This window comes from Varanus komodoensis, unplaced genomic scaffold, assembly GCF_004798865.1.
Source record: "Varanus komodoensis strain SLA01 unplaced genomic scaffold, ASM479886v1 scaffold5, whole genome shotgun sequence".
In the NCBI taxonomy this organism is placed as follows: domain Eukaryota; kingdom Metazoa; phylum Chordata; class Lepidosauria; order Squamata; family Varanidae; genus Varanus; species Varanus komodoensis.
In genome coordinates this window covers 3,258,552-3,283,790 of record NW_025336087.1, presented here as the reverse complement: position 1 = coordinate 3,283,790, position 25,239 = coordinate 3,258,552, and the positions used below count along the sequence as shown (strand labels likewise).

Genomic DNA, 25,239 nt, shown 5'->3' with positions numbered 1-25,239 from the left:
AACTTAGACCAGTGAGTTCCAGAAACACAATGAGAGAAGAGGGAAAAATCCATCTTCTCTCATAATCCACCGTGCAAAATTTATGAAGGTTTTGTCATATCCCCACCACCCCGAACTGTGCAGTCCTGCACATTTCCACTAAGCAGTACATACTACACCTGCTGGATCAGTCCCAAGCCTTGTCTAGTCCAGCCAATCGGAGGCCTACTGGAGACCCACAGTAGGGCATGAGAGCCATAGCACCCTTCTGTACATATTTCCCAGCAACTGGTGTTTAGGAGCCTACTACTCCAACACTGGCTTCAGTATGTAGCCATGGTGATGAATGGCTATGGATTGCCTTCCCTTCCATGAATTTGTTTAACTCCTTTTTCATGCCACCCAAGATGAAGGCCATCCCTACATCAAAGCAGAACACTAAGACCGACCCGGTCTGTTCTAGCCATGCTGTCTGTCCGTTCAGTTATTTTGAAAAATCTATACAGCTGCAATGTTTTCTACAGTGTGGAATATCTCAAATACTATTCTCAGAATATTTTAAGAGTCTGAAGGTTATGGTATGAGTTGGAGGGCTTGGACCTCTCTAAGCCAAATTCAAAAGATTAGGAGATGTGAAAGAATACACTTATGTTCTTTTGTCCCACTTGTTCCTTTTAATGGCTCTTGTAGTGAAGGTGTTTCTTGTGGATAAAGATCCCCGGAGAAGCATAAAGCTCATAAAAAGTTGTTGATAATTAAGTGATGTGAGGATTCACAGTGAATTTTATGAGGCCATAATCAAGCCTTTCAGTGCCTTTTACAGTAGTCCAAGCTGATAGACCAGAATTATTGCTTGTAAAAGTCTGCCTGCTTCCATTAGTGCTCTTATGATCCTTGGCAAAATGGTGAAAAATTTAAAAGTTATTGACAGTAAAGGAAAGTGAGGGAGAAGACATTTCCTTGGCTTTGCTAGGATAAAAAAGAGGAAAGAATCCATACCAGTGTTATTATGCTCTAACAAAACTAGAAGCTCTCAAAACTAGAGCTTTGACTGGAAGCTCTCTAAAAGGCAGTAAAAGTTACTCCACACACTGTATGTGAAGACAACTATCGTCATTAGAGAGAAGAAAGCAGTGAAGTTCTTAGAATACAGAAGGATAAATACAGCAAACTCATTCTCCAAGTTCGGATCCTTATATAGGCAAAACAGTACCACCCATGCAGAAGAGGAGGGGATTAATAGGCTCAAGTTTTAGGGCCCAGAGGTTTTATGAATTACAAATCACTTGACTAAAAATTAAAAGGAAGAGAGTATGCAATAGCCCAGTGAAAACTTTGCACGCTCTAAGGCCATGGAGTGCTGAGAGGGAGAAACACGGAAAAGCAGGGAATAGTAATGAAATGGAATCTTTGTTGTGAGCTGCCCCGAGGCTTTGTTGCGATGGGGGCGGCATAGAAATGTTTTAAATAAATAAATAAATAAATAAATAAATAAATAAATAAATAAATAAATAAATAAATAAATAAATAAATAAATCTTTTAAAGGAGAGCATTATAACTTTTTGTCACAAGTCCCACTGGTATCGGATAAAAACTAGTTCAAAGATTGACAGTGTTCAAGAAAACATGATAACCCATACTCATGGGTTGAGTGCAGGTTGTTAAAATGTGCATTATTGGATTGTTTGAACCCCGCTAAGATGAAAAGCCATGCTGAACAACCCACACTTCACAATACAATAGCTAACCATGGTTTCTCTTTGTGGGTTGTTCAACGTTAAGAAGCCATTGCTTTTCAGCAGAGATGGATTCAGACAACATGATAACCCATGTTTCAACAACAACCTACAGTTTAACAGAAAACCACAACTCAACTAATGCTTGAGTATGAGTTATCCAAACCCAGTTATTTGCCCATGCTAGTGTGACAGTGTACAGGGAATATACAAAAACAACAGTGCTTGATTTGATTTGATTTGATTTATTGACCTGTTCTTCCGTACAGTGGAGGGTAGAATGCATTCCAACAGGGCAAAGCTCAAGGAACCAGGCTTCAGGTTGGATGTCAGGAAGTACTTTTTGATGGTTAGGACCACTAGGATATGGAATAGGCTTCCAAGGGAGGTGGTTGAGACCCATCAGTGAGGGTGTTCAAGGAAAGATTGGACAACTGTACATTGGGGATTATATGAGTAGAGCCAGCTGGAGCTGGGGTGCAGACTAAATGGCCCAGGAGACCCCTTCTGACTTGCTTTCCTTCTGTGTTTTTATTTTATTTTATATTCCATTTTTACAGATTTTAAAAATGTTGTGTTGTGTTAACTGTTTTGTAAGTCACTCAGTGGGTTCATTTGTGGGTTATTGTAGTGGTATATAAATTGAAATAATAAATAAATAAATTTAACTGGGTTGGGGACAGCCGAGTCCTGCCCAAAATGGTAGCCAGAGAAACCTCTTACTCTAGAAATAGGATTCTAGCCACAAACTATGCACTCACTAGCCAGAACACTGGCAACCATGCATTCAACTTGCATGGAGGGGGTGTATGCAGATATAATTGTATATGTCCCATCCTGGCCTTCGAGGTAAGAGTGGCAATAAAACCGTTTTAGTGCTGTAATTTTTGTAATGAGCAAACAGCTTTCACAGAGGCTGTCAACATCCACAAACACAGGCTGTCTGTGAGTCTCAGGCTATACATCCATCCTGAAAGAACATGAGCAGAGTGCAAACACAGCACTACTAATCCCCAATTCACTCCCACAATGCGCCTGTTCCCTAAGAATGCAGGAAGCTTTCCAGGGTTGTGGTATTGTGTCCTACAAAGGCTCTGGGGAAATACACTCGCCTTGATTGTTAATTGCATCAGACATTTAGGCATGGCAGGGAAACCTGCCCCTCAACGATGGTTGCACCTGACTGGGCATTTCTGCCCTGTCCTCTTCTGCTGATGGTGGGCCCAAGAGACTCCCTCCCACAGAGCCCTTCCTCACTGCCCTGTTGTCTGGATTAATGTCCCTGGTCAATAAGGTTGTGTCTTCCAGCTAAGAAGGATTGCCCACAACAGTTTCCAAAACAGCTCCTCTCACCCCAATCACTCAGCCGTGGAAGGCCTAGCAGAACCGAATCATCAGGGCTCTGGTTACCCCCAGCTGGACCTGACATTACAACATCCTGCTTTGAGTTGAAATCCTTGCCTGAAGCTGAAGCTACATCTGGACTGATGCAAGATCCCACAGCACATATGCAAACCCTCTTCACCTTGACATTAAACGTGCAGCCACTGGGGCTGTGGCCATCATATCTATTAGCAAGCAGAAGCCATGGCTGCCCCAACTCCCCTCCCCCCGCCATTTTAGTGTGTGGGAGGGTTTGTTTGAACACGTGCTTTCATTCATTCTCATTGTGGATACAACACTTCTCTGGGGAATCCTGGTCATGATGCAAAACCTGGTGAGCCTTGTGAAGATCCTTTCTGCACATGAGTGTGTGAATGTGTGCATGAATGTACATAAAGACACCCTGCATCTCAAGGTGTTTTCAACATGAAGACTTTTCTAAATACTCCCTGTCATGATTCTAGGTATTTTGCTAGTTATGAAATAAATGGCAATCGTTATTATTCCACATTATGCTCTGGAATAAAGATACAGCTTTTTGGAATTCCATTCCATATTAATTTCTAAAAGAAGAAAAATCATAGACAAAAGTCAAGCTTTAAAAGTTTCATAATATCAAATGCTCCTGGTGAACACAGTATGCTTTAGCATAGTGACTTCTGCTACTGAAAATATGCTATGACACAGATGATATAGATAGCAAAAATCTGCCCATTTTCTTAAAAATGTTTGGGAGGCTCTTTTTACCCTAAAACAACCTTCCTAAACTGGCATTCTCCAGATATTTTGGACTTAAGACTCCCATTAGACCTAGCCAGTATTAGGAATACCAGAAGTTATAACCCAGAACATCTGGAAAGCACTAGGTTTGGGAAAACTGTTCCATACAATTAGCATTTAGTACTGAAGAATTAAAAAGTCACCACTGAAATTAATATGGCTATTAACTTAGTTGACCAAACTCCAGTGTTTTAGATAAAACCTCATGCAAAGATTTCTATTTTTTCCAACTAAGTATCCAAATTTGCCTATTTATTACTATAGGACATAAAAGACCTCTTGTTTAACTTTTCTTCTGACTTCTCTGTCTTAATCTTTAACCTTTGCAGAATAAGAATAAGGAACTGACATTCTGGACTATGGCCAATAAGCAAAATGCAGTAGAATTCCCTTCAGTAAAAGTAGACAGACATCAACTAGATTAGAGCAAAATATCTTGCAAAGGGCTCAGATTCCATAATCAAGACGTGTTCACTTCTAATAGTAGGCTTTGTTCAAAACCAGCACATAAAAGCCTTTTTTTCATCAGAGAATAGCAAGTTATTTACATTGGTCACAGCTTTAAAATGGTCAATTGTATTAAAGTGGTCAAATACATTAAATCAAATGTTGCATCTGTATGCAGACATAGACAATTGTATGACTTGCTGTGGGGTGGGGGGTGGGGGAGACCTTTTCATTGGATACAGTACTAGATACTAGTACTAGAAAATGGAACTTGTTGAATTTTATAATCAAAGCTAGTGTGACATAGTGGTTAGAGAGGCAAACTAGAATTAAGAAGCTATGGATTAAAAAAAATCAATTTCATTATAAGGATGATTGGCAGAACTTAGTCCATAATCATGTTCAGAAAACATGATAAACATGATTTGTTGGATTGTTGTTGAAATGTTGATTGTTGTGTTGCTGCAATCCAGCAGCACTAAGAAGCCAAGGCTTGTTAACCATGAAAATCCCATGAAAAGAAGCCAAACCTTCTTGTTGGGTTGACAGCTGCAGATTGTTCATCGTGGCTTGTTTTCTTTTCTAGGTTCAGATAACACCCAGGTTCCAGCAGTAACTTATGGTTCAATAACAACTCACACTTAGCCCGGCTTCACACATCATGGCAAGGAACCCTTTGTGCTAGACCTGGTTGCTTGCTGTTATCACAAAGGGGAAGCCCAGTTAGGTGCACAATGGAAGGAGTGGGGGCATGCCTGTTTTCACAGTGCACCACCTCTGAGGTCGAGACTCAGAAGAGCTCATAAAGAATGCCTTGGGGAATGAATGGTAGAAGGGGTTCAACATTTCAGTTTGTGTATTCTCAGAATCATATGTAAAAACAAAGATCATTAAGCAAAGAAATGCTGGTTAGACTGATATTGCTTGATCGGATCATGCCAGGATGTGCTTGAAAGACCATCAAGCCGTTTCTGTGTTGGTATGATTCCCACCCTCCTTGCTCCCACTATTGGCACATAACCCACCAGCCACTCTGTCTGAAATTCAATCCTTCTCTGGTTGGCTGCAGCAGCTCCTGCAGCTGCCCCTTTTCAGAAGACTGTGGTAGCTGCATACCAGGACCATAAAAACTACAATGCCAGGTTCAGATACTGGAGAAACCATGGTGAAATGTGGAAAACATAGAACAGACTGTTCTTTCTTACTGTGGTTTCTGAAAACCAAATGTACCATGCAGAAATACCATTACAGGATTTGGACGGCACAACGGACCATCTTGCACAAGAAACCACTGTGGCTGGTAGTGCTCATTGTCTGAACCCACTATCTTTATCTCATGGACCTGTTGCAAGGATAAATGGAGGTGGGGCACATGATGGGAGTGGAAGTGCCATGAACACAGAACTGCACTCCTTGGGGCAAATTTGAGTTATACATGCAATGGATGAATGAAATTGCTACTTTAGAAAAAAATGGCATATTTATACACCTCAGTGCCTATATGCATAACTTGCAAAGAGGTGAAAGCAGAAATTAACATCATAACTATTGTAAGAATTAATCAGAGGATTATAGGCATCCTATGCAAAGTAAGACAAGGAGTACTCTCTGATGCTTCCATTTTGCATCCTTAGTGTAGGAACTGGGTCCAATTGTAGTGTTCTTGCCATTTGGCCCAGAACCAGCTCAAACCTCCCTGAGGGTAGAGCCAGCCCCTTTTGAAAGGGAAGCAGGGAGGGGGCATTCAATTTGGAATCAGCTCTTGACATGGGAAAGATCTTTCCACTACTCAGAAGGATCACTACTTTCATGGATGCTACTTGTTAACAACTTAGTAATTCTGTATTGCAAAGCTAGGCTCTGAGTGGCCAGCCTAGCTCAATAAAAGACTGTTTTAGCAGTCTTTTCCTTAATCTGTTGGAAAGGGCAAAGAGGAGGGACGTGCTCACAACTGCCTGATGGTCAGTTCTGCCTGCATAGCAGGAGTACTTTGGAGAGGGAGAGGAGGAAGCTGCAGAAAACACAAGATGCTTTGTATTCTGCTCTCTGCTATTGCTTCCCCAACTGCCCCCTTTGACCTCTCCCTAAGGTTGAGTTCTGGACCTTGGAGAGGTAGCTGGTATAACTCTTTCAAGGCTGACTGTAGCACACCAGGTGGTCCGAGGGCAGATTCCCAATTCTGGAATTGCAGCTCTATTTCCAACCACAGATCTATGGTTCTCAGACAATGTTTAGGGGCCACAGATCCCTCCCTTGGTCTGCTTTTTTCTTGAACCTCTGGACTTACCACCAAGAAGTAATGGTTACTTGTTGAAAACAGCGCTGGGAACAAATCCAATGTTGTATGTTTAAAAATAAATAAAAAAATATTACCATCCGATAGTTGTGGCAAGAGGCATTATCTTCAAGGGCCCCTTTCCTATGCTGCAGAGACTGGCAACACAATTCTATACGTTTGCTTGCTATCTACACAATGAGACATACTCCTAAAGCAATACAGGATTTCAACCACCCTTTCATATAAGGTACAACTGCATTTCACATGTATGCATTACAATAAAAATGCAAAGGCTTTTAAATAAAAGATAATACAACCTGATGCAAATTCACTGGAACTGTTCTCCAAGTGCTACATTATATGAGAAAAGTAAAGTTTCGTTCAATGAAAGGGATAAAGGCAGCTCTAAAAGGCAGCTTTGTAACTTAGCTTTCTGGCAAATGCTGTACTTCCTAGGAGATCATAAAAATCCGAGGAACTGCACTGAATATGTTAAAGCCGGAAGATCTGGCAATATTGATATTCTTTAACAAACAGTTCTTTTTGCAAAATGTTAGGTAAGGAACTTTGCAGATGTTTTTATACTTTCCTGTATGAGACAACTCAATTATTGTGGCATGTTAACACTGCTAGCACAATATCTCTAAGACATGAACAGTTTTGTCTCCTCTTTGCTGATATTTAATTAAAATGCTGTTCATTGAGTATTGTGCTCTAGCCTTCCAGAGAAGCCTTCAAGTAGAAGTCTAGTTTTTTTAAATTTGTCTTATCAGAATTGGTGGTGTAACCTCATTCAGGAGGGTGAAAGCTGCTTTCATAGGCAGCCAAATTCACAAAGTGGAATGCTTTTATTTTACAAGGAGCAGTTATGAACTAAATGATTGTTTACACATTCAACAAAGCTTATTAACTTATTTCTGTATTGAAACGTATTTATAATTCTGTCACTAATAGGGCAAGTATTTCCTATTTTTTTTAAACAAGTGCTCAGAGATTTGGGACATGATGGACAAGTCCTCAGTAACATAAGGAAAACAATATGGCATGGTAACATCCATTCTTACATAACCTGAGGAAACTACTTATGCAAGACAAGTTTGCAACCTCTTACTAACCACAAGTTGGTCCTAATACATGTACTTAAGACTGTAGGAACTTATAAATGACCACAGAGGCATAACACTCAGAGGAGGAAGAGCGAACTACCTTTTTCCTCAGAGTAATAAAGAGAAATAGCTGCTTGTCCTCTAGCCACCTTCAGTCTAGCAGCAGAGACAGTTCAGTAAAAGATGCTACCCCAGCCCCCATTCCAGGATACATGTACCCACAATGTAAGATTAGAAAAGCTTCACAAAACTACTCTCACTGCCAATATTTTGTGCTAAAAACATACATTTCGAGTTCTTTCTAGCAATTATGCTGTTTTCTAAAAACTGCATTTTATCAACAAAAGAGCCATGCAAGAAGTATTGTTGTATTCAGAGAAGTGTCATTGTTATATTCAGGAGATTAAACTGAATCTGAACCAATACTTGAACTGGAAAAAAAGGAAAGAATTGATGCCATGTTGTGCATTCTCTGCTTCTCCATTAGAGCTATTTTTTAAATGTTCTTTGCAGACTAGAACTTGGGAAGATTTCCCAAGCCCCAGTCCAACACTCTACCATTACCCCACCTTGGCTCACTCATATTATGATACCGTCAGTGTGGCATAGTAGTTAGAATGATGGGTTCTAGTCCTTACTTAGCCATGAAACCCACTGGGTGACTATGGGCTAGGCACAGACTATTAGCGTAACCTATCTCACAGGGTTCTTGTAGTGAAGATAAAATGGAGGAGAATCTTCTGGGATCCTTGCAAAAACATCAATGTAGTAAAATGATAAAAGCTAATAATATTTAATCAAGTATGGATTAGTCAGAGATAAGTCACAGATCACCTTCCTTGCCTATTAATAGTGTCTTTAATGCTCTACTTAAAATCTGAAGAGTTTTACATTTCATCTTTGCCAAAGGAAACTTTTAAGTGGCCAAATGTTGTACCTAACAGAACACTTATGTGGTTCCCAAATGATGTTTCGAGAGCCCTAGGATGGTACCAATCTCCTCCTCTGCCATCAAAGGCAAAGCTACAACCACAGAAGAAGTTGCAACAATGATCTCATAAGAGATGCTGGTAAGGGGGAAAAAGGATCTGCTGGAGCAGTCGTAGTGTTGGATCTGCAGAATTCTAAAGTCTGTGAGATGAACAGGGAGAAAAGAAAAGGAGAAAAGGGGCATTTTTGCCATTATCACTTCCCTGCCTAGCTCCTTCTGGGAAGACACAGCACAGAGACCCATTCCTTGAGCCTTAGGACTGCACTCAAAGTCTGAAGTCTTCGAGAACTAAAGTCTATATATTTCAGACAAGAAGCTGACACTAAATGAGATTTACAACATATCGCATGACAACAAAAACAATGTACACCAACTTTCGCAAAATACAGAAAACATTTCCACAAGACAGCCCCATCTTTCTTGGTACCAGTTTATTTATTTTTACATGTTCCACAAAGCACTCAAAAGGTTTACCATTTAGCTATGTCAGCCAGTCCAGTTTTGCTAGGAGAGATGACGATCACGATCATTGTATCGAGGAACATATATAAATATGCAGAACACCAGGTGCTCACCTCATCAGTCACTTTAAAAATAGTGTTCACACTGCTTTGTTTTGTAAAATGTTGTATAAAGGCAAATAATATTTGGGAAATGGACTCTCAGCTACAGAAGTTGTGCTATTTGGTAAGCTATCAAGAAAGAGGGTGCATACCAACATCAATCTTCTTCAGAACTAGATTCATCTTCTTGATCAGAGAGCTCAGCAACAGGAAAGCGCAGAATGGCAGCTATACCTGTCAGTTGCCCGAGCTGTTCCCCAGACACGTGAAGACTAGAGAAGATGCGAACTGTGCCCATGTTGTCCCGTACACTATCTACCAGCCGAACATACCGGCTACGAGTAGCCACATCTTGATGTCTAAAGAGTTCATCACTGATCAGTAAGGTATCAATAGCCATGGCTTCATTTGCCTTTTCCACATGCTTGAGACCATAAAATGCTCGGTCAGGCTCATGCTGTAGCATCTTGTAGAAATCATCTAAAGCTTTGACTTCACCAGCTGCCTTAGTGTCAGCGAGTCGACTAGTCACAGCTGGGTCACACAGAGCTTCTTTCAATGCATATTTGTGTCCAGAGGAAGAGTGTACCTAGAGCAAGAAAAATAACAGAAAACACAAACTGACCATTTTGATATCAGTTGTTTTCTTCTTGAAAATTGAACTCCTTGGAAACACAGCAGGTTTAAAAAAAATGCAAGAACACAAGTGATTTGTTTCCTGCTAGGAAAGAAAAATATTTACCAATCTGAAAATTGGTACATTTATCAATAGTTACCTCATTCAAGGAGGATTCCATGTTCAGTTGCATCCTCCTGATTGAATTCTGCCTTAGCCTTGTCTTTGCTCAATATATTAAAACAACAAAATTCTTATCCCTTAATTAGACTTTCTCAACTGCAGGTTTAACAATGCTCATACCACACAGAAGACATTGTTGAATAACAGTTAATAACACGCCTGTTCTTAAGAGGTACAGCATACTCACTGAAACTACTAGAACATACTTTGGAATAAGCATACACCAAATGAAGATCAATACACAACTCTATGGCCATTAAGGAATCATTCTTATTAGTATCTTTTGTATTAAATGCAAAGAGCAGCACAATGAGATGCATCCTCATTGGTGCATTTTCATTGGAATTTGCTTCCAAAGTAACAAGCACTCAGATGTTCAGTCAGCCTTTTAATACCCATGAATAAATAAAAAGGTTGCATTGGGTGTTGCTGTTGTTTTTTTTAAGAATAAAGGTGCAACCCTATTATTACGATTGTAGGCCCTCAGCTCAGAGACATGTTCTCTGTATAACCCACTGGAAGCAGTGATAGATGCTATCTTCACCCCACCATCCTGGTCTCCTGCATTGTTGCTAGATGTGCTTTTTTGCCCTAGGAAAAGAGGCTGCAGTAGGATAGTGTACAGTCTGACCTCTACATTCTCCTCTCCTTGCCCTGTAAAACAGCCCTTTTTCCTCTCTCTGGTGTTGCATTCCCAAATTTAGATTAGCTAAGTGAAAAGAGAGTGTTAATACTTCGCTTAATAGTAATACATTCTGGGCAAATGGTATCAGAGCTGGACATCTGCTTACCTTTTCCTTCCAAAAAAGGAGGAGCTGTTAGCAACAGTGCTAAATCAAAAGTACTTGCAATTCATCAAGACTATTTTGTCTTTTCAATAAGGAATATTTATTCAGCTATGCTTTAAAGCTGCATTTTGATTAATCTTATTAATTTTTATGCCAAAAGCTTTAGCACAGTAATTTAGGCCTACAAGTAGAGGAGAACCATGCATGCAATTTGAAAGATTCTTGGCTTTACCAAGTACAATATTGTATGTCATACAATTAATAAAGCTGAACTAACAGTGCCAGTTGACTTTTTATTAGCATGCATAAACTTGGAGAAATATTAGTCTGAAATAAATTTTGAACAGAACTATTTCATGATCAATTATATCTTGATAAACATAGGGTGATTTTTCTAGTTGTTTCCACCAGTCTAGAGACTAGTCAAGTTTCAAGTTTATTTGAAAACTCTTCATACCACCAAAAGGACATAAATTTGTGATTAATTATGAAATCCTATGCATGCTTACTCAGAAGAAAGACCTACTGAGTTCATTGAAGCTTACTCTCAAGTTGTACATTAAGTGGGTGAAAGCTTAAAAGCAAGAGGGGATTAGATCATTATGCAATGCTCAAGTTTGAATGTCAACTTCTTTCCTTACATTTTCCCTTCCACTAGACTTGCAACTTAATTCTAAACATGATTATTTCAAAGCAAGCCGCAAACAATTTAAAAAATTACTTCAAAGTATATATGCTTAAGAACTGAAAACTTCTGAGGCAGGAACTTATCTGATTTAACCTAAAATACTTGATGCCCACTCTGAGCAAACAAAATATACAAGTGTGTGTGTAGTGGGGTGGTTCCAAAAGAGGTGGCCTCTAACACATCTAAGCTGAGTGAATACATTTATCTGCAGGAGAATAAATTAGTGTTTATCATTTGAAAGTATTCTGATACCATTTATTGCTGAAATAGCTGAATACAATAAAATCACTAATTCTTATATGCCATTTTTGCTGCTTAGCTGTTTACAGCCATTCGATTTGCATATAATGCACACTATTATTTTGAATCTTATTTTGAAACTATGTATGCAAGTATCCACACAGACACCAATTTCTATAAGACAGCTTACTCTACCCTACCCAACCCACACCCTTGGGATGTGCTGGGACTGACATTCCCATAATTCTCAGCCAGTGGCCATGTTAGTGGGCAATTATGGGAGTTGCAGTCTCAAAACATTCCAAAGGCATTGGTTTGGAAAGGCCATACAAGTCGACTGAATAAAGCTCATCCTTCCCTTGACTTGACAGAATTCATGGCGGTGAACTGTGCCTTTTATTTACCTGCAAAAATTTGGAGCGATTCTCCAGCAACAGTTTGTTGTCTGTCTTGACAGCCTGCTGGAACATGTAGTCGCAAAACTGCTCTCTTACAAAGCCCGGACTGGCCACAAGGACGCACTTCACCACCTCGAAGTTGATGTGGCGCTGGATGGCCTGCATCACCTGCTCGTAGAACCTCTCCAAGGCCCGGTCATGCTGCGTGCAGTTGCCCCTCCGCTTCCGAGGGATGTTCACCTCCACCTTGGCCCGGGTCAGCGTCATGCTCGGGGTGACCAGGCAGACGTGGGCCAGCCCTTCCTGCATCACCACGGCGGCCACGTCGGCGCTCCACGCCGGGTCGCAGGCCTGCTCGATCCTCTCCAGGACCACGCTGTCCCACTGCTTCTTGGCCAGCGTGAACTGCCGGTTGGGCTCCAGCTCGATGGTGTGGTAGGCGCCCATTTTGACGTACTCGTTCTCCTGGATGTTGGTGCCCTTGACGCGCAGCTGGCACGCCTGCGAGTCGAAGTCGATGGTCTCCACGCAGAGGGTGAGCATGGTGCGGACGCGGTTGCTGCCCACGCTGCCCGTGGAGGACTCGGTCTGCACCTTGCGGATGGTGGAGGCCCGCAAGCTGTCGCCCACCTGCAGCAGGTTGTAGGCGTGCCACATGTCCTCGGCCTCCTCGGGGATGAGCGTCACCTGCCCGGCATTGTCCTTCTCGATGTCCTTCCGCACCAGCTTCATCCTGGCGGGGGCCGCAGAACCTAGTCAAGGGAGCCGCTTGCAGAAAAGGCGCGGCTGCGCCTGCCTTCCCCCGCTCAGGAGGCCGTCGCCAAGCCGCAGGACCCAGGCACCGCCGGCCCTGAAGCCTCTCCGCTGCCGCCCGTATCCAGCGGGCTGCGCGCCTCACGACGAGGCGGGTGACGTGGCCGCTCGACGCGCTCGTCCTGCTGGCGGCGGCGGCGGCGAGGCGAGGGCGCGGCTCTGCAACCGCTCGCGGCGGCGGCCCCGCGGCAGAGGCCCCTTCCGCGAGCCGCGCGCGACAAGCAGGTTTTTTTCCCCACGCCGGGCGCGCGGCCGGGCGGCAGAGGAGGAGCCCCAGCCGGTCACCGGACCCCGGAGAGACCGGGCAGCCGCAGTGGCGGAGAGGCGGCACGTGACAGGCGACCCGGAGGAGGAGCCGGGCCATGCTGGCTTCACACGTGACGTGCCGGGACGTAAGGCACGCGCCGGCTGCTGGAGCCGGCGTCGTTAGTCTGAAGCGGCGACTTCGAGTGGAGGCGGCGGGAGGGAATTAGCTTATTTGGTCCATAGATCGGGCGCGCGGGCGGCCGGCCGGCGGTATAAATACGGAGCGCGATTCTCCAGGGAGCGAGAACCGGCCCGCCTGGGTTGTGAGTAGGCTTTCGGGTGCTTAGCCAGTGGTTGCGGCCGCTTGCCCGGGCAGCTTTTGACCTTTCTCAGGATCCTGGTCGTTTTTTCCACCGATTCTGGCGGCCACACTGCAATTTGCACATTGCTGGGTACACATTATTATACTTCCATGGATCATTAGAATAGTTTTTATTCCCCGTTGGTCAGAAAACAAAAACACAAAGCTTAACGATCAACAAAAATGTGCTAGCAGTTAAGATTTCTAGATCTCGCCATCAGGCAAGATGTCACAAAAAGTAGGTGGGGGTGGGGACGCATCCTGCCACAACAGCCATATCTTATTCCTCCTATGCTCCAGTCGCTTTTTGTAACACGCTACCTGCTTTTTGTAACACGCTACCTGATGAAGAGGTATGACGATCTTAAAAGGTTGTGCACTTTTTGGTGAGGTTGAAGGTGGCCTAATAATAATGGTACTACCCTGTGTGGTTTTTAACACGGGTAGTTTATTTTTTAAACACCGCCTGCTTAGTAAGCCCCTTCCTGCTCTGCAAAAGAGGGTAAGGCCAGTATGGGAATGATTGGAAATAGGGCCACATTCATAACAGTTACTCCAAACTAACTAGAAGACTTAGGTGCAATACATCCTGTACAGTAATTTCTCCCCAACTATCAAAAATCTGCAGTTGGAGACAGTGCCAGCAAAGGGAAAGGTTCTTACCAAGTGCTGAAAGGTATGATTGAACCAACTATTTCTCTCTTTGTAAAGTTATTTGTTTGAAAATGGAGGCTGTGCAGGGGAATCTCTCACAGGACTCTCCCCCCGTCTTTTTCAGTGTGTCGTCAGTTCATGAGTCTGAAAGTGGTGACAAGCATGTCCCTAACATTGCAGTTGCTGCCATTTATACAAAGCTCCTGAGTGAAGGAAGGAAGCATCCTCCTCACTCGGATTTGGCTTCATTATGATCCCACAGGGATTGGTCAGTGTCATTACGAGGCAATCAGCATCAGGACAATCAGGACCACCAGTTCCAGGTCTTGGAGGGCCCTTAGCCAGGACATCCACCTGGGCTACTTCCTTCAGTGAGTCTACTTTCCCACTATCATTGTCATCAGCTGCTATTGCTCCTCACTCTCTCTCTCATTACTGTTGATTCTTTCTTGGAGGAGAAGGCTATCAGTGGCTACTAGCCATCTTCAGCATCAGAGTCAGTATACCTACGTACGCCAGTTGCCTGGGGACTTGGGCAGGGGGTGCTGTTGCACTTACATCCTGCTTATGGGATTCCATGGGCAACTGTTTAAACAGAAAGCTGGACTAGAAGAACTCTTGGACTCATCTAGTGTGGTTCCTCTTATATTCTTTGATCACTTGATAGGCGGAGAACCAGTAAGCTGTCAAGTCATCTTCAACTTATGGCAACTCTCTGAATGACAGCCCTCCAAAAGGTCCTGTCTATGACATCCAGGTTAGCTGCTCTAAATTTAAGGCTGTGGCTTCGTTAATGGATACAACACATCTCATATTTCATCTTCCCTTTTGTTTTCTGCCTTTGACTTTCCCTAGCATGATTGTCTTCTCCAGTGAGTCTTGCCTTCTCATAATGTGTCCAAAGTATGACAGCCTCAGTTTTGTCGCTTTTGCTTTGGGGAAAAGCTCTGGCTTGAGAGCAGTGACATTTACTGCTCCCCCCCCTCCCCACTGTCTGGGCCAGAGCGAGAGAGAGGCACTGAGCAAGTTGCAGTGCAGAAAAGGAGAAATCAAGGAGTTCTTGCCAGTGGACTCTTACTTGGCTGTGGACCCATGGAAGGAATCCAACCATGGCTGTGCATGATGTCAGCCCTGGCTAGAGATAAAGCATTCCTTTCTATCAATAAATGAATGCCTTTGATTGGAATACTTGCTTTCCAGTTACAGAGTTTTATTGTGCTCCTGCAGAATATATGTTGAAGGCCTAGAATCACTTTATGGCACCATTTATGTTTCCAAGCGGGATATTATATCCCCAGAATAGTGGAATACATCAAGTGTAGCTGATCCATTGCCCTTTTTGTGATCTGAATGCAGATGAAATAATTCTCCCAGAGTAGAAAATGTATAAATTGCAGTCAGGTTCATCACTGGGAATAAACCTGTTGAACACCTTGGCTTTCACAAATTTTGGGAGTCTTACCAGTGTCTCAGTAAGTGGTGTTTTGCCCAACTAGGAAATAGGGTGAGGCAGCCTGTGATCCTCAGGCATCAGATTCCATGCCACAGGGTGCTGCAAAGGCAGCACAGAGCCTCCTTTCCACCAAGGAGGCAGCAGGTCATTACACCCTTCCCTGGGGGCGGATCACTCATGATAACTGAGATACAGAGAGATGAGTTTCTATGACTCAATGACAAACAGTCATGAGTGAATGGACCCCGCCATACATGGGTTGCATTAGCCCATAGGCTGAGACAGGAACACCTTCAAGAAAAGTTAAACAGTTGTCTGCAAAGCTAGGAGCTGGATCTAGTCCTGAAATCTGACTGAACCTAGTAGTGCAAGCTTCAAACACACCAACACTTTAAAATAAATTCATATAGTAGTTTTGAAAGAAAACCTAGAGGTGTCCGCCACTAAGGTCTCCTTAATATGCACGCCAATTTTCAGGTGTTTAGGTTTTGGCATTATGACAATGACAGACAAGCCCTTTTATTATTACAAAATTTGCATGAGCTGGAATAGATCTGTAGTTGATAAAGAGAAACATTCAGGTGACTTTGCTGCAGTCAGCGTTGGACACCTTAGGTTCACCATGTCCACTGAGAGCGCTAGGCATATCCTCTACCATGATGCTCCTTCAGTCTGCACTCCATTCTTCTGAGAAGGAGCTATCCTGGGGAACAGAGCAGGTGTATAATTCTGCTCATTTCACTGGCTTCAGAATATAAGGATTACAAAGTTACAGTCTAATTCGAAAGGTCTGCCACTAGTGATTGAAATTGTCGCTGCAGATTTCAGATACTGTTAATTCAGTTAATGCACTCTAAAAGCAAAGTAAGCTCAAGTTTCACTATAGGTATGCATGCTGGACAGTGAAGAAAACTGACAGGAAGAAAATTGATGCATTTGAAACATGCTGCTGGAGGAAAGCTTTGCAAATAGCCTGGACTGAGAGAAAGGTGAACAAGTGGGTCCTAGATAAAATCAAATCAGAACTTTCCTTGGAAGCAAAAAGGATACACCTGAGGCTGTCATGCCTCAGTCATATCATGGGAAGGCAAGACTCACTGGAGATGACAATAATTCTGGAGAAACTCAAAGGAAGATGAAGAAGACCAAACATGAGATGGACTGACTCCATAAAGGGCCACAGCCTTGAGTTTCCAGGAGCTGATCCGACCTGTCAAGCATGTGAGATTTTGGAGGCCTTTCATTCATAGCTTCACCTTAGAGATGACTTGTTGGCCCACCACCACCCCAAGTTGCACGTCCCTAGGTTCCCTTTAGTGGACATGCCATAGACTTTTTCCAAACAGAAATCATTAACTGAGGAATACTTCCAATAGAGTTCATATTTTAATGAATCCTGTGGATTATAGGGCTGTGAAAAAGCCGTTGTTGCTTTCCAAAAGAACTAGCTCTTCCCCAGAAAGAAAGGTGGAACAAATTTCTTTCAGCCAACACTTCACGGTAAATTTTGAGTGTTTGGTTGTGGTTCCAGTGCTGAAAATTCTTTGTCAGAGCTGTTCCATGCCAGTTTGCTGCATGAGGCAGAGCAGCAGATGATGCCCTTCCAGCTCCAGAGTGCCTGAGGCTGGTCCAGTTATTTTAGCACTCAAGATAGAAAATCACAGAAGTGTGTCTCCAAACCTGCCTTTTCTGATAGTAAACATTACAATAGTGGTACAATTAATAGTTATTTTTGTCCTTTCAGAATCAACAGGCAGAGGTGACCATCTCAAAGCTTAGAATCTACTAAGATCAGCAGGACTTGCTAACTTTCCAAGTATATAAGTCAGGCATTGAGAGGCCTGCTGATGTATATAAATCCCATTCCAATTTTTGAGATGGTGAATTTCACCCTTGGTTATAAATGTTGAAATCAAATTAATAAAGATTTTATCTGTTTAAGATAATAAATGGCTATTCTGCATTTGTAAGTAACAGTCTATATCCCGAAACAGTTTTGCTTGTTAATGAGGTGTGTTACAGTCTTCTAGCAAGCACACTCATTTTATTCTTGTGTAATGTTCAGAAAGTGATTGAGAAACAATTGTACACAAACTTTGGCTTATTTATCAGGCAAAGCAGTTATGCAAAATGGATGCAAAGGGGAATCAGTGGAAAACAAGGATTCATAAAATATATTAGCAAATACCACATGTACCAACTGCATTTTCAGTTGCAACAGTGTTTAAACATAAGACAATGCAATCACAACACACCTTTTTTCTTGCAAAAGCTGGTGATAAAATCTATTGTTAACTGCAAAAAAACATCCAATGTAGTGCTTCCTGTTTCCACCTTGTTTAAAATACCCAGCCATGTGGCAGAACGTTTGTGGACAGACACATTCCTATCTAACTAACTTTTCAAGCCATACCTTAGATTTACGGATTTTACACATGTGAACTCAACAGGACTACTACTTCTGGAAGTGGTGCCCATTTTCATTCCCTTTGCTTAACATGCTAAAAAGAAGTGGCACAACTAAGCTGGTAGCTGAGGAATGGTGGGACTTGTAGGACTTTTTCTATCTAAACATTCATAGGAGTGTGCCTTAGCTGTTTTTTTTGTAATGGAAAGTACTGAACTGTGTTTGTAAAAGCCAGACAAAATTGCTTGATAGCAACTTTTGCTCCTGTGTAATGGAGAACATCTAAAGATGATAGGATCTCCCTAGCAAAATCCAAACTTTGTCAAAGTATTTTTAAAGCTGTTTTTAAAGAAGAACAAAAAAGCAGGCAAGCAAGCACTTACTGGATTGTTATTTTGTCATATAGGAATTGACAAACATATGAGGAAAAAAGCTTTTTTAAAAACAGATGACATCAGGTGGCAGAGGTTTGTTAAACACAGCCTCCTCTGTTTTATAGATAGATAAAACAACTATCCAAGATACCATATATACCAGCATATAAGGCTGGGGGGCGGGGTTGATATTTGGGCTGTTTTTCTGGTGTTTCTCAGAGGTTGGGCGTATAAAATGATTCCCAAGTTTAGTTTTGCTATTTTTGGTTTTGAGGGTAGTCTGAAACACTGATACATACATAATAGCACATGGTACAAGTGACCTGGAAGACACGCACGCACACACACACACACACGGTGACCTGCGTATAAGACAAGGTCAGTATTTTGGGCTGTTTATACGAGTATATGTTGGACATATAAGACAACCCCCAATTTTTGCTTTGCTATTTTTGGTTCCCAGAATTGTCTTATATGCTGATATATATGGTACTTTAAAACACATTTTTCCATTTTTTTTCAGTAAAGGAAAATCATAGATTTGTCTTCACCTGGAGCCCCATTTTTCACAACACCGGAGAAAGTCAAATGTTTAGGGAAGGTACTGTACATAAGGGTTGATGAGCCTAATCTAAAAAATAAGTAAGTTTTAAAAAAAATAGTGTGGTGTAGTGGTTAAGAGCATGGGACTGGGACTCAGACAATCTGGGTTCTAGTCCCCACTCAGCCATGGAGCGAACTGGGTGACTTTGGGCCAGTCACAGACTCTCAGCCCAACCTACCTCACAGGGTTGTTGTTGTGGGGATAAGATGGAGGAAGAGAATGATGTAAGCTGCCTTGAGCCCTTTGTAGGAAAAAGGCAGGATATAAATCGAAAAATAAATTAAATAAATAAGAGAGAGAGAGAGAGAAACACCAACAGTGCAAAGTAGCTGATTTACAGTGATCTATAATTTTGACAGAAAGAAAATAATGGGCCCTTGTGTTTTGGAGCAGAATTTGGCATCCTGTACAGGATTCAGCTTATGCCACCTATGGAGCCCTGTCAAATGGCATTTGCAAACCTGTAAAGCCTGAATGCATCTTTTTAGCTTCCACAAGTTCAGAAGCTCCAGTGGAAACTATTAGACTTCACCCTGCAATACCTTAACTTTTATGTTCTGTAATGTGATTTTTCAAAGGAAAGGAAATGTGAATTGTGCTGACTTGTCATGCTTATAAGTTCAGTCTTTAAATCCTTCCTGCAAACTATAATTAAGATCACAAAGATTAGTTAGATACTTGGAATAGGTTACTTTTCTAAATGCCAGTTCCAGGAATTGAACACTTAACTGTGAGTATTTCATGACCAGCCTTGCCTACCATGGAAGCCATTTTATGAATAGACAAATAACCCCCCCACACACACTTTTACAGGGCAAATGAGGTGCATGAAGGCAATAGGTATCTGTTCTTGTCTGCCAGCAACTGCTGTTCTGGCATATATCACTGCTAAATATGAATGCTCTGTTTGATTATTATTGCCATTAGTGCAAGTATACCATAGTGCTTAAGGTTGGCCTGGGAGTTGGGAAATTTGGGTTCTAATCCCCTCTTGACGATAATGCTGTCTGGGTGACTTTAGGCCCATGACTGCCTCTCATCTCTCACAGGGTTGTTGTAAGGATAAAATGCAGAGGAGGAGGATTGTATACACTTCTGGGAAGAAAGGGTGGGATATAAATGTAACACAAAGAGAACTTAAGGTCAGTCCACACTATGGTTTATTAGCAGAAGCCTAGCATCCAGCAAAGACTTTTAAGGATGAAGTGGTTAAATGCTAGTTAGAACATCTGTGTTACCTCATGATGTATAAAATAGAGACCCTTTTGAAGAGTCAGTTCCACTGCTTAGCTGCCAGACATCAACTTGAACAATCAAGTGACGAGAAATCAAATTAAGGATTTGCAATTATGCTGTCCCTTCTTTACTAGTTCAATGTTCACCTATTCCAGTCTCCATCCAATTTTCAACTATGGCCTTTATGAAGGCTATCTAAGAGAGGAATACTTAAATCAAAAAGAAATATTCCATTCTCTGTTTGCTGTGATCTTTCAGGAACTTGGAGGATATTTAATGAACAAGAATGCATGCACTGACCAAGTACCCCTTTGAAGATCAAAGACTTCCTTCATAATATCAAGACTGCTTTTGTGGTTAGATACTCAGCTTAGAGTAATTTTCAAAATTAATTTATTTGACTACTTGTGGTTCTAATTTTGCAACCACTGTTGCAAAAGAAGTCCAGAAATGGAGTACTGAAACTTGCAGCATTAAAAATCTCCCACTCTAATCACCATAGACAAAGTGTAGAAAGAGAAGTAGTGCCATGCTATAATTTTGGATGTTACATAATACTATGATGCAGGCATGCGAAGTGCCATCACTGCTTGGTAAACCCAAATTACTATAATCAGACGTTTAGGCAATTACAGTATGTGTATTTCCAAAGAACGACCCCCCAAGTGAAGACAAAATTTGAAACGTTAAAACACTTATTCTATACATGCTTCATAAACCTAACTTGTCAAAAGTGGCTTATGAACTACAGCCAAATTACAGGACACAAACAACAGCAACACACACACACACACACACACACACACACACACACACACACACACACAAAAGCGCCTTTCCTTTTCTCCGTTTGGCTTATATCTATAAGTTTTCCAGGCAACTCTCAGCCTTCTCAACTCTGAACTACCCCCCTTTTCTGCTTCGCCTACGTATTTCAGCAAAGCTGACCCTCTGAGATTTACATAGCATCAAGCAACTGGGATTATCTTCATTTCCTTTCTCTCAGCCCCAACTTCCATTTTCCTTTCCTCAAATTCCATCCCACCTCTCACCCCAAACAGAAATGACTGCCGTCAGGAAAACCTGAACTTTTCTCATCCTGTGTTGCAGCAAGAAATCCTCAAGAACATGAACTCCTTATTGGAAATCCCACATGTTTCGTTGGCGACTACACTTGAGAGAAAAAGGGAATAGCTCATCTTTCTGATCTCCTGTGCACTTAAATAGGCACAGTTCACACTTCACTCTCCAAACATCTGCTAATTCTGTGATCTCTCATTTCCCATTTGGTCTTTCACATTTCCCATTCCAGTACCCGCAAAATGCACAACACAACACCGTTTCACAGTTCTTGTCACCGAAAATGCGCAGGTTGTAAAGAATTCCCTGGCATTGGCTCAGAAGGAGGCAGACTGAAAGAAGTGGGAGTGATCAACTGCACAGTTCTGGGGAGATCCAAGAAGAGCGTCCCTTTCATTACAGCTTGGAAGAGGTGAAGACTCAGGAGAGGAGAGGAGAGGAGAGGAGAGGAAAGGAGGAGGGGGGAGGGGGAGAGACAGAGATGTTCTTACCTGCCATTACCAAGCATGGAACAGGCACACCTGAGATGCTGAGGCAGGGAGTCAGGGAGCAAGAACCCATGGTTGCAATGCCCAAGGAACGCATGCAGGAAAAAATAAACTGGACACGCAAACAGAGGATCTGTTGCTCTCAAAGCGCCTGCCAACTTCACAATGCTGTTGCTGCTCTTGCTGCTTCTGGTCCCTTTCTGTATTTGCATCAGCAGCAGCCGAGCCTGGCATTTCCTGTTTGTTGTTCAAGCCTTTTAGGTCTCGTCCCCCCTCACACATCAAGAGAATTGCCCCCCCCTTTTATTAGCCCCCAGTCCTGCGTCCTATCCCAAGTGGGCGCTGAGCCTTTGAAACCCCCACGTGGCAAGATCCCAGAGCCCAGAGACATGTACAAATAAAGTCAGATCTTTAACAGCTAGTGTTTAGGCTGAAGTCTGTAGGCTGCAGGCAAACCTTAAAGGGACATCTGCTTGCTTATAATTAAGGGGAGTTTCCAGCTACCAGGCAACTTCTACCAAATACTGACGGCAAGAAGGCAGGTTTTGGGACCCACCCCTTGACCATGACTTTTTTCCATTTCTCCACCCTTTCTTTTTTTGCTGTGTTTTTAAATGCTCTCTTAGCAAGAAGCAAATCAAACCTCTCTTACAAGAAGTATGTGTTAAATTCAGATTCCAAAACACTTCCAGACTGAGGTGGCCCTTGTTAGTCTAATTTTACTCTACTTACATCACTCTGAAAAAATGTCTGTTCTATATTGTAGCATATACCGTAAAGTAAGTCTTTGTGAAAATGGGGTGGAGGAAAAGAGAGAGAGACTCTCATGTTCTGAGCATGTTTTTGGAATCCAACTTGTGTGGGCCAATACTGCAAATTTTCTCATGCACTTAAAATTAATCATGAGTGAATCATTTTTAGGGCGGCCTAAATTGCTTTACAGACCTCATCTCAGTCTTCAATCAATCCATGGCTGTAAATATTTTTCACATTCAGTTTCCTAAGTATAAATTGGGAATGACAGAGGACTATTGATAGACAAGATAGACCTTTATATCAAGAATTGCAACACTAGATTCTGGTTTGGTAACTATTTTTTTTTTTCGTGAGGGGCCAGATTCTAATTTGTGCAAGGTCTGGAGGATTAAAAGCATTGGTTCTACTCCTGCAGCAGTGGAGGTACCAGCAGATGCTCCATCCATGTCCTTTACCATTGACTTGGGCAACTTTTGTCTTAGCTTGAGCATCAAGCTAAGGGCTTTCTAATCCAACATGTTCACAAGAGCATGTTGGGTAAAAGAGACCTTTCCTGTGTCTCACTGAGCTAAGCTATGGCTGTTAAAATTGTCATGTGAAGTGAACAGCATAATTATCTTTAGTGTAAGTGTAAGAGCACCAATTTAGGTTTTTCTTTATTTATTGTCCCACACCAACAGTGAGGGGAATTTGGTGTGTATGCACAGCTGGGAAAGTTTAAGCTCTCCCAACTTGTTGACTTCGGTCCTAATCCACATGAAGGTTCTGCACACTTTCACTAATGTACAAGAAAAAGCTACCATCTGCTCCACGGGGGCTTGTAGTTTAGTTTTCAGCTTTGGTGAAATCAGCAGAAATGCACAATGGTGAGTATATGTGTGCAGGGTAAACAAGAGAATTATGAGCTATACTAAAGGCTAGGGTCCATACTGAGCCCATGGGCTGCTGTTTATATAACAGTACTATAGATAATTACTGTCTTTAGACAAATGGATACTGTCATTAGTTTGGGCATTTAGATTACTGTGATTGTGGTTCTGTAGAAAGCATTCTCTGATGGTAGCCAGCAATTTAATGAACATCAACATTGTTTAATGTCTTGGAATCTCTGTACAGCCTGGAATGTAATTCATACCAGTGTTTCAAAAGTTGACATTCTCTTGCAAAGGTAGAGAGAGGTGACATAGGGAGACATGATTTGCTTTCAGGCCAAGTGCCTAGGAGTTCAGACTTTTTGCTGGAGGACCTGAAACACATTTCACAGATTCTGTGCAGGATTGCCTAGTTGTATCCAGTAAGCTGGGCTTGTATATTTGTAAATAAAACATATATTTCAGAGATAACATAAGAGTCTAGTGGTTCCCTCATCCAAAGAAAGCTATGGCATGTAGTCCATGGACCTCTCATCACTCAGGGACATATACAGCATGTACCACCAGAGCTTGTTTCCTTGAAAAATATCCTGAGCCAACAGGTGAAGAAAGGCAGCTGGCATATGCAGGAACTATGCCATTCCAATAGCTTGTAGACTGGAACTGAAAACTTACATAGCCTCATTCTCCAAATCATGGAGAATGGCAGAAGTCTTACTCATCCTTGGTCATGAGTGGGCTTTAGTTTTGAGGAGTCTTTTTCTTTCAGTTGGGTGCTCCTTTGCTTGGACATGGTTCTGGCTTGAAGTTTTAGACAGTGACATTCATGGGGCCAACTCCTCTGATTCAGAATCCACCTCTGGTTCAGAATTAGAGTTGCCAACTTGCAAAGGGGATAAGCTGAGGCCCCTTTCCCAAGGACTCAGGACCTTCTTGGAGAGCTCAAGTTCCCCCTAAGTGGCTCCAGATCATCCTCTGAAAAGGCAACTGTAACTCTGCCAGCATAAATCTGTGTCTTCTGTCAGAAGAAGGAGAAATCGCTGTGGTGATTTGCAGAGTTAAAGAGGAGTCTAAAAGAAAGTGGGCATAGTGACTGTCAGTGGGGAGTTAAGCACTTCCAATTGGCAGCACAAGTCACAAGGGTGACCCAGAAGTCCACCTAGAGGGACTTCAGTTGTGTCTTGTTGAGGAAAGCTATGAGGCAAGTGAGCAGCAGATAGGTGTGGATTCTGGAATACTGCAATCAGGAATATAAATCCAGAGTCGGCGGACAGTGTTGAGGGTGCGAAGTACAAGGAACAAAATTACAAAAGAAGGTGCTAGAACAGCAGCCCACCCTGTGAGTGCCTGTGTAGAGTGTGACATGCTACAGATTGTGGCCATTTGCAAATCAATGGTCTTGGCAGATTTTTAAAAACTGTTATATTTTGTGAAATCTTTGCCAAATCCTGCCCTCCTGAGGTCCTGATCTGCCCCTCTAAAACTGCCCCCCCCCCCCGCAAAGCTACAACCCTTGCCCTGGATATCCTTATTTTCCTCTTACTATCAGTCATAAGGCAAATCATCCCCAACCACCAGGCATAAGGCAAGCATCACATTAGCCATAATTCAGAAAGGAGTTGAAAATAAAACTGCCAACATCATGCTTTCCTTATGCATCTCTACAGTGAATCTGCATTTAGAACACTGTGGCCAATTCTGGTAAGTGCACCTAAAAA

General features: G+C 42.3%; 2 protein-coding genes across 3 annotated transcripts in view; both read right to left on the bottom strand.

Annotated features, from left to right (window-relative positions):
• The window catches only part of ITGA1 (integrin subunit alpha 1), an 88,646-nt gene extending 66,386 nt beyond the window's left edge, over positions 1-22,260 (bottom strand). Inside the window, exon 1 of one of the 2 annotated variants that reach the window (XM_044445941.1) lies at positions 21,897-22,260. In XM_044445941.1, the coding sequence (XP_044301876.1) occupies positions 21,897-21,990 (94 nt within the window). In that variant the 5' untranslated portion in view covers positions 21,991-22,260. The remainder of the gene's footprint in view (positions 1-21,896) is intronic. The other variant, XM_044445940.1, reaches the window with a different exon arrangement.
• PELO (pelota mRNA surveillance and ribosome rescue factor) lies at positions 9,118-13,122 on the bottom strand. Its single transcript, XM_044445942.1, has 2 exons — positions 12,184-13,122; positions 9,118-9,853 (listed from the first exon to the last, which is right to left on the bottom strand). The coding sequence occupies exons 1-2, from the start codon at positions 12,907-12,909 to the stop codon at positions 9,422-9,424; spliced, it is 1,158 nt and encodes a 385-aa protein (XP_044301877.1). The 5' UTR covers positions 12,910-13,122; the 3' UTR covers positions 9,118-9,421.
• Positions 22,261-25,239: the final 2,979 nt, after the last annotated feature.

Coding starts and splice junctions, on each gene's coding strand:
- PELO (XM_044445942.1), bottom strand. CDS start 12,909: ATGAAGCTGGTGCGGAAGGACATCGAGAAGGACAATGCCGGGCAGGTG. Junction 9,854..12,183: donor ATCGCTCCAAATTTTTGCAG/GTAAATAAAAGG, acceptor TTCTTGCTCTAG/GTACACTCTTCCTCTGGACA.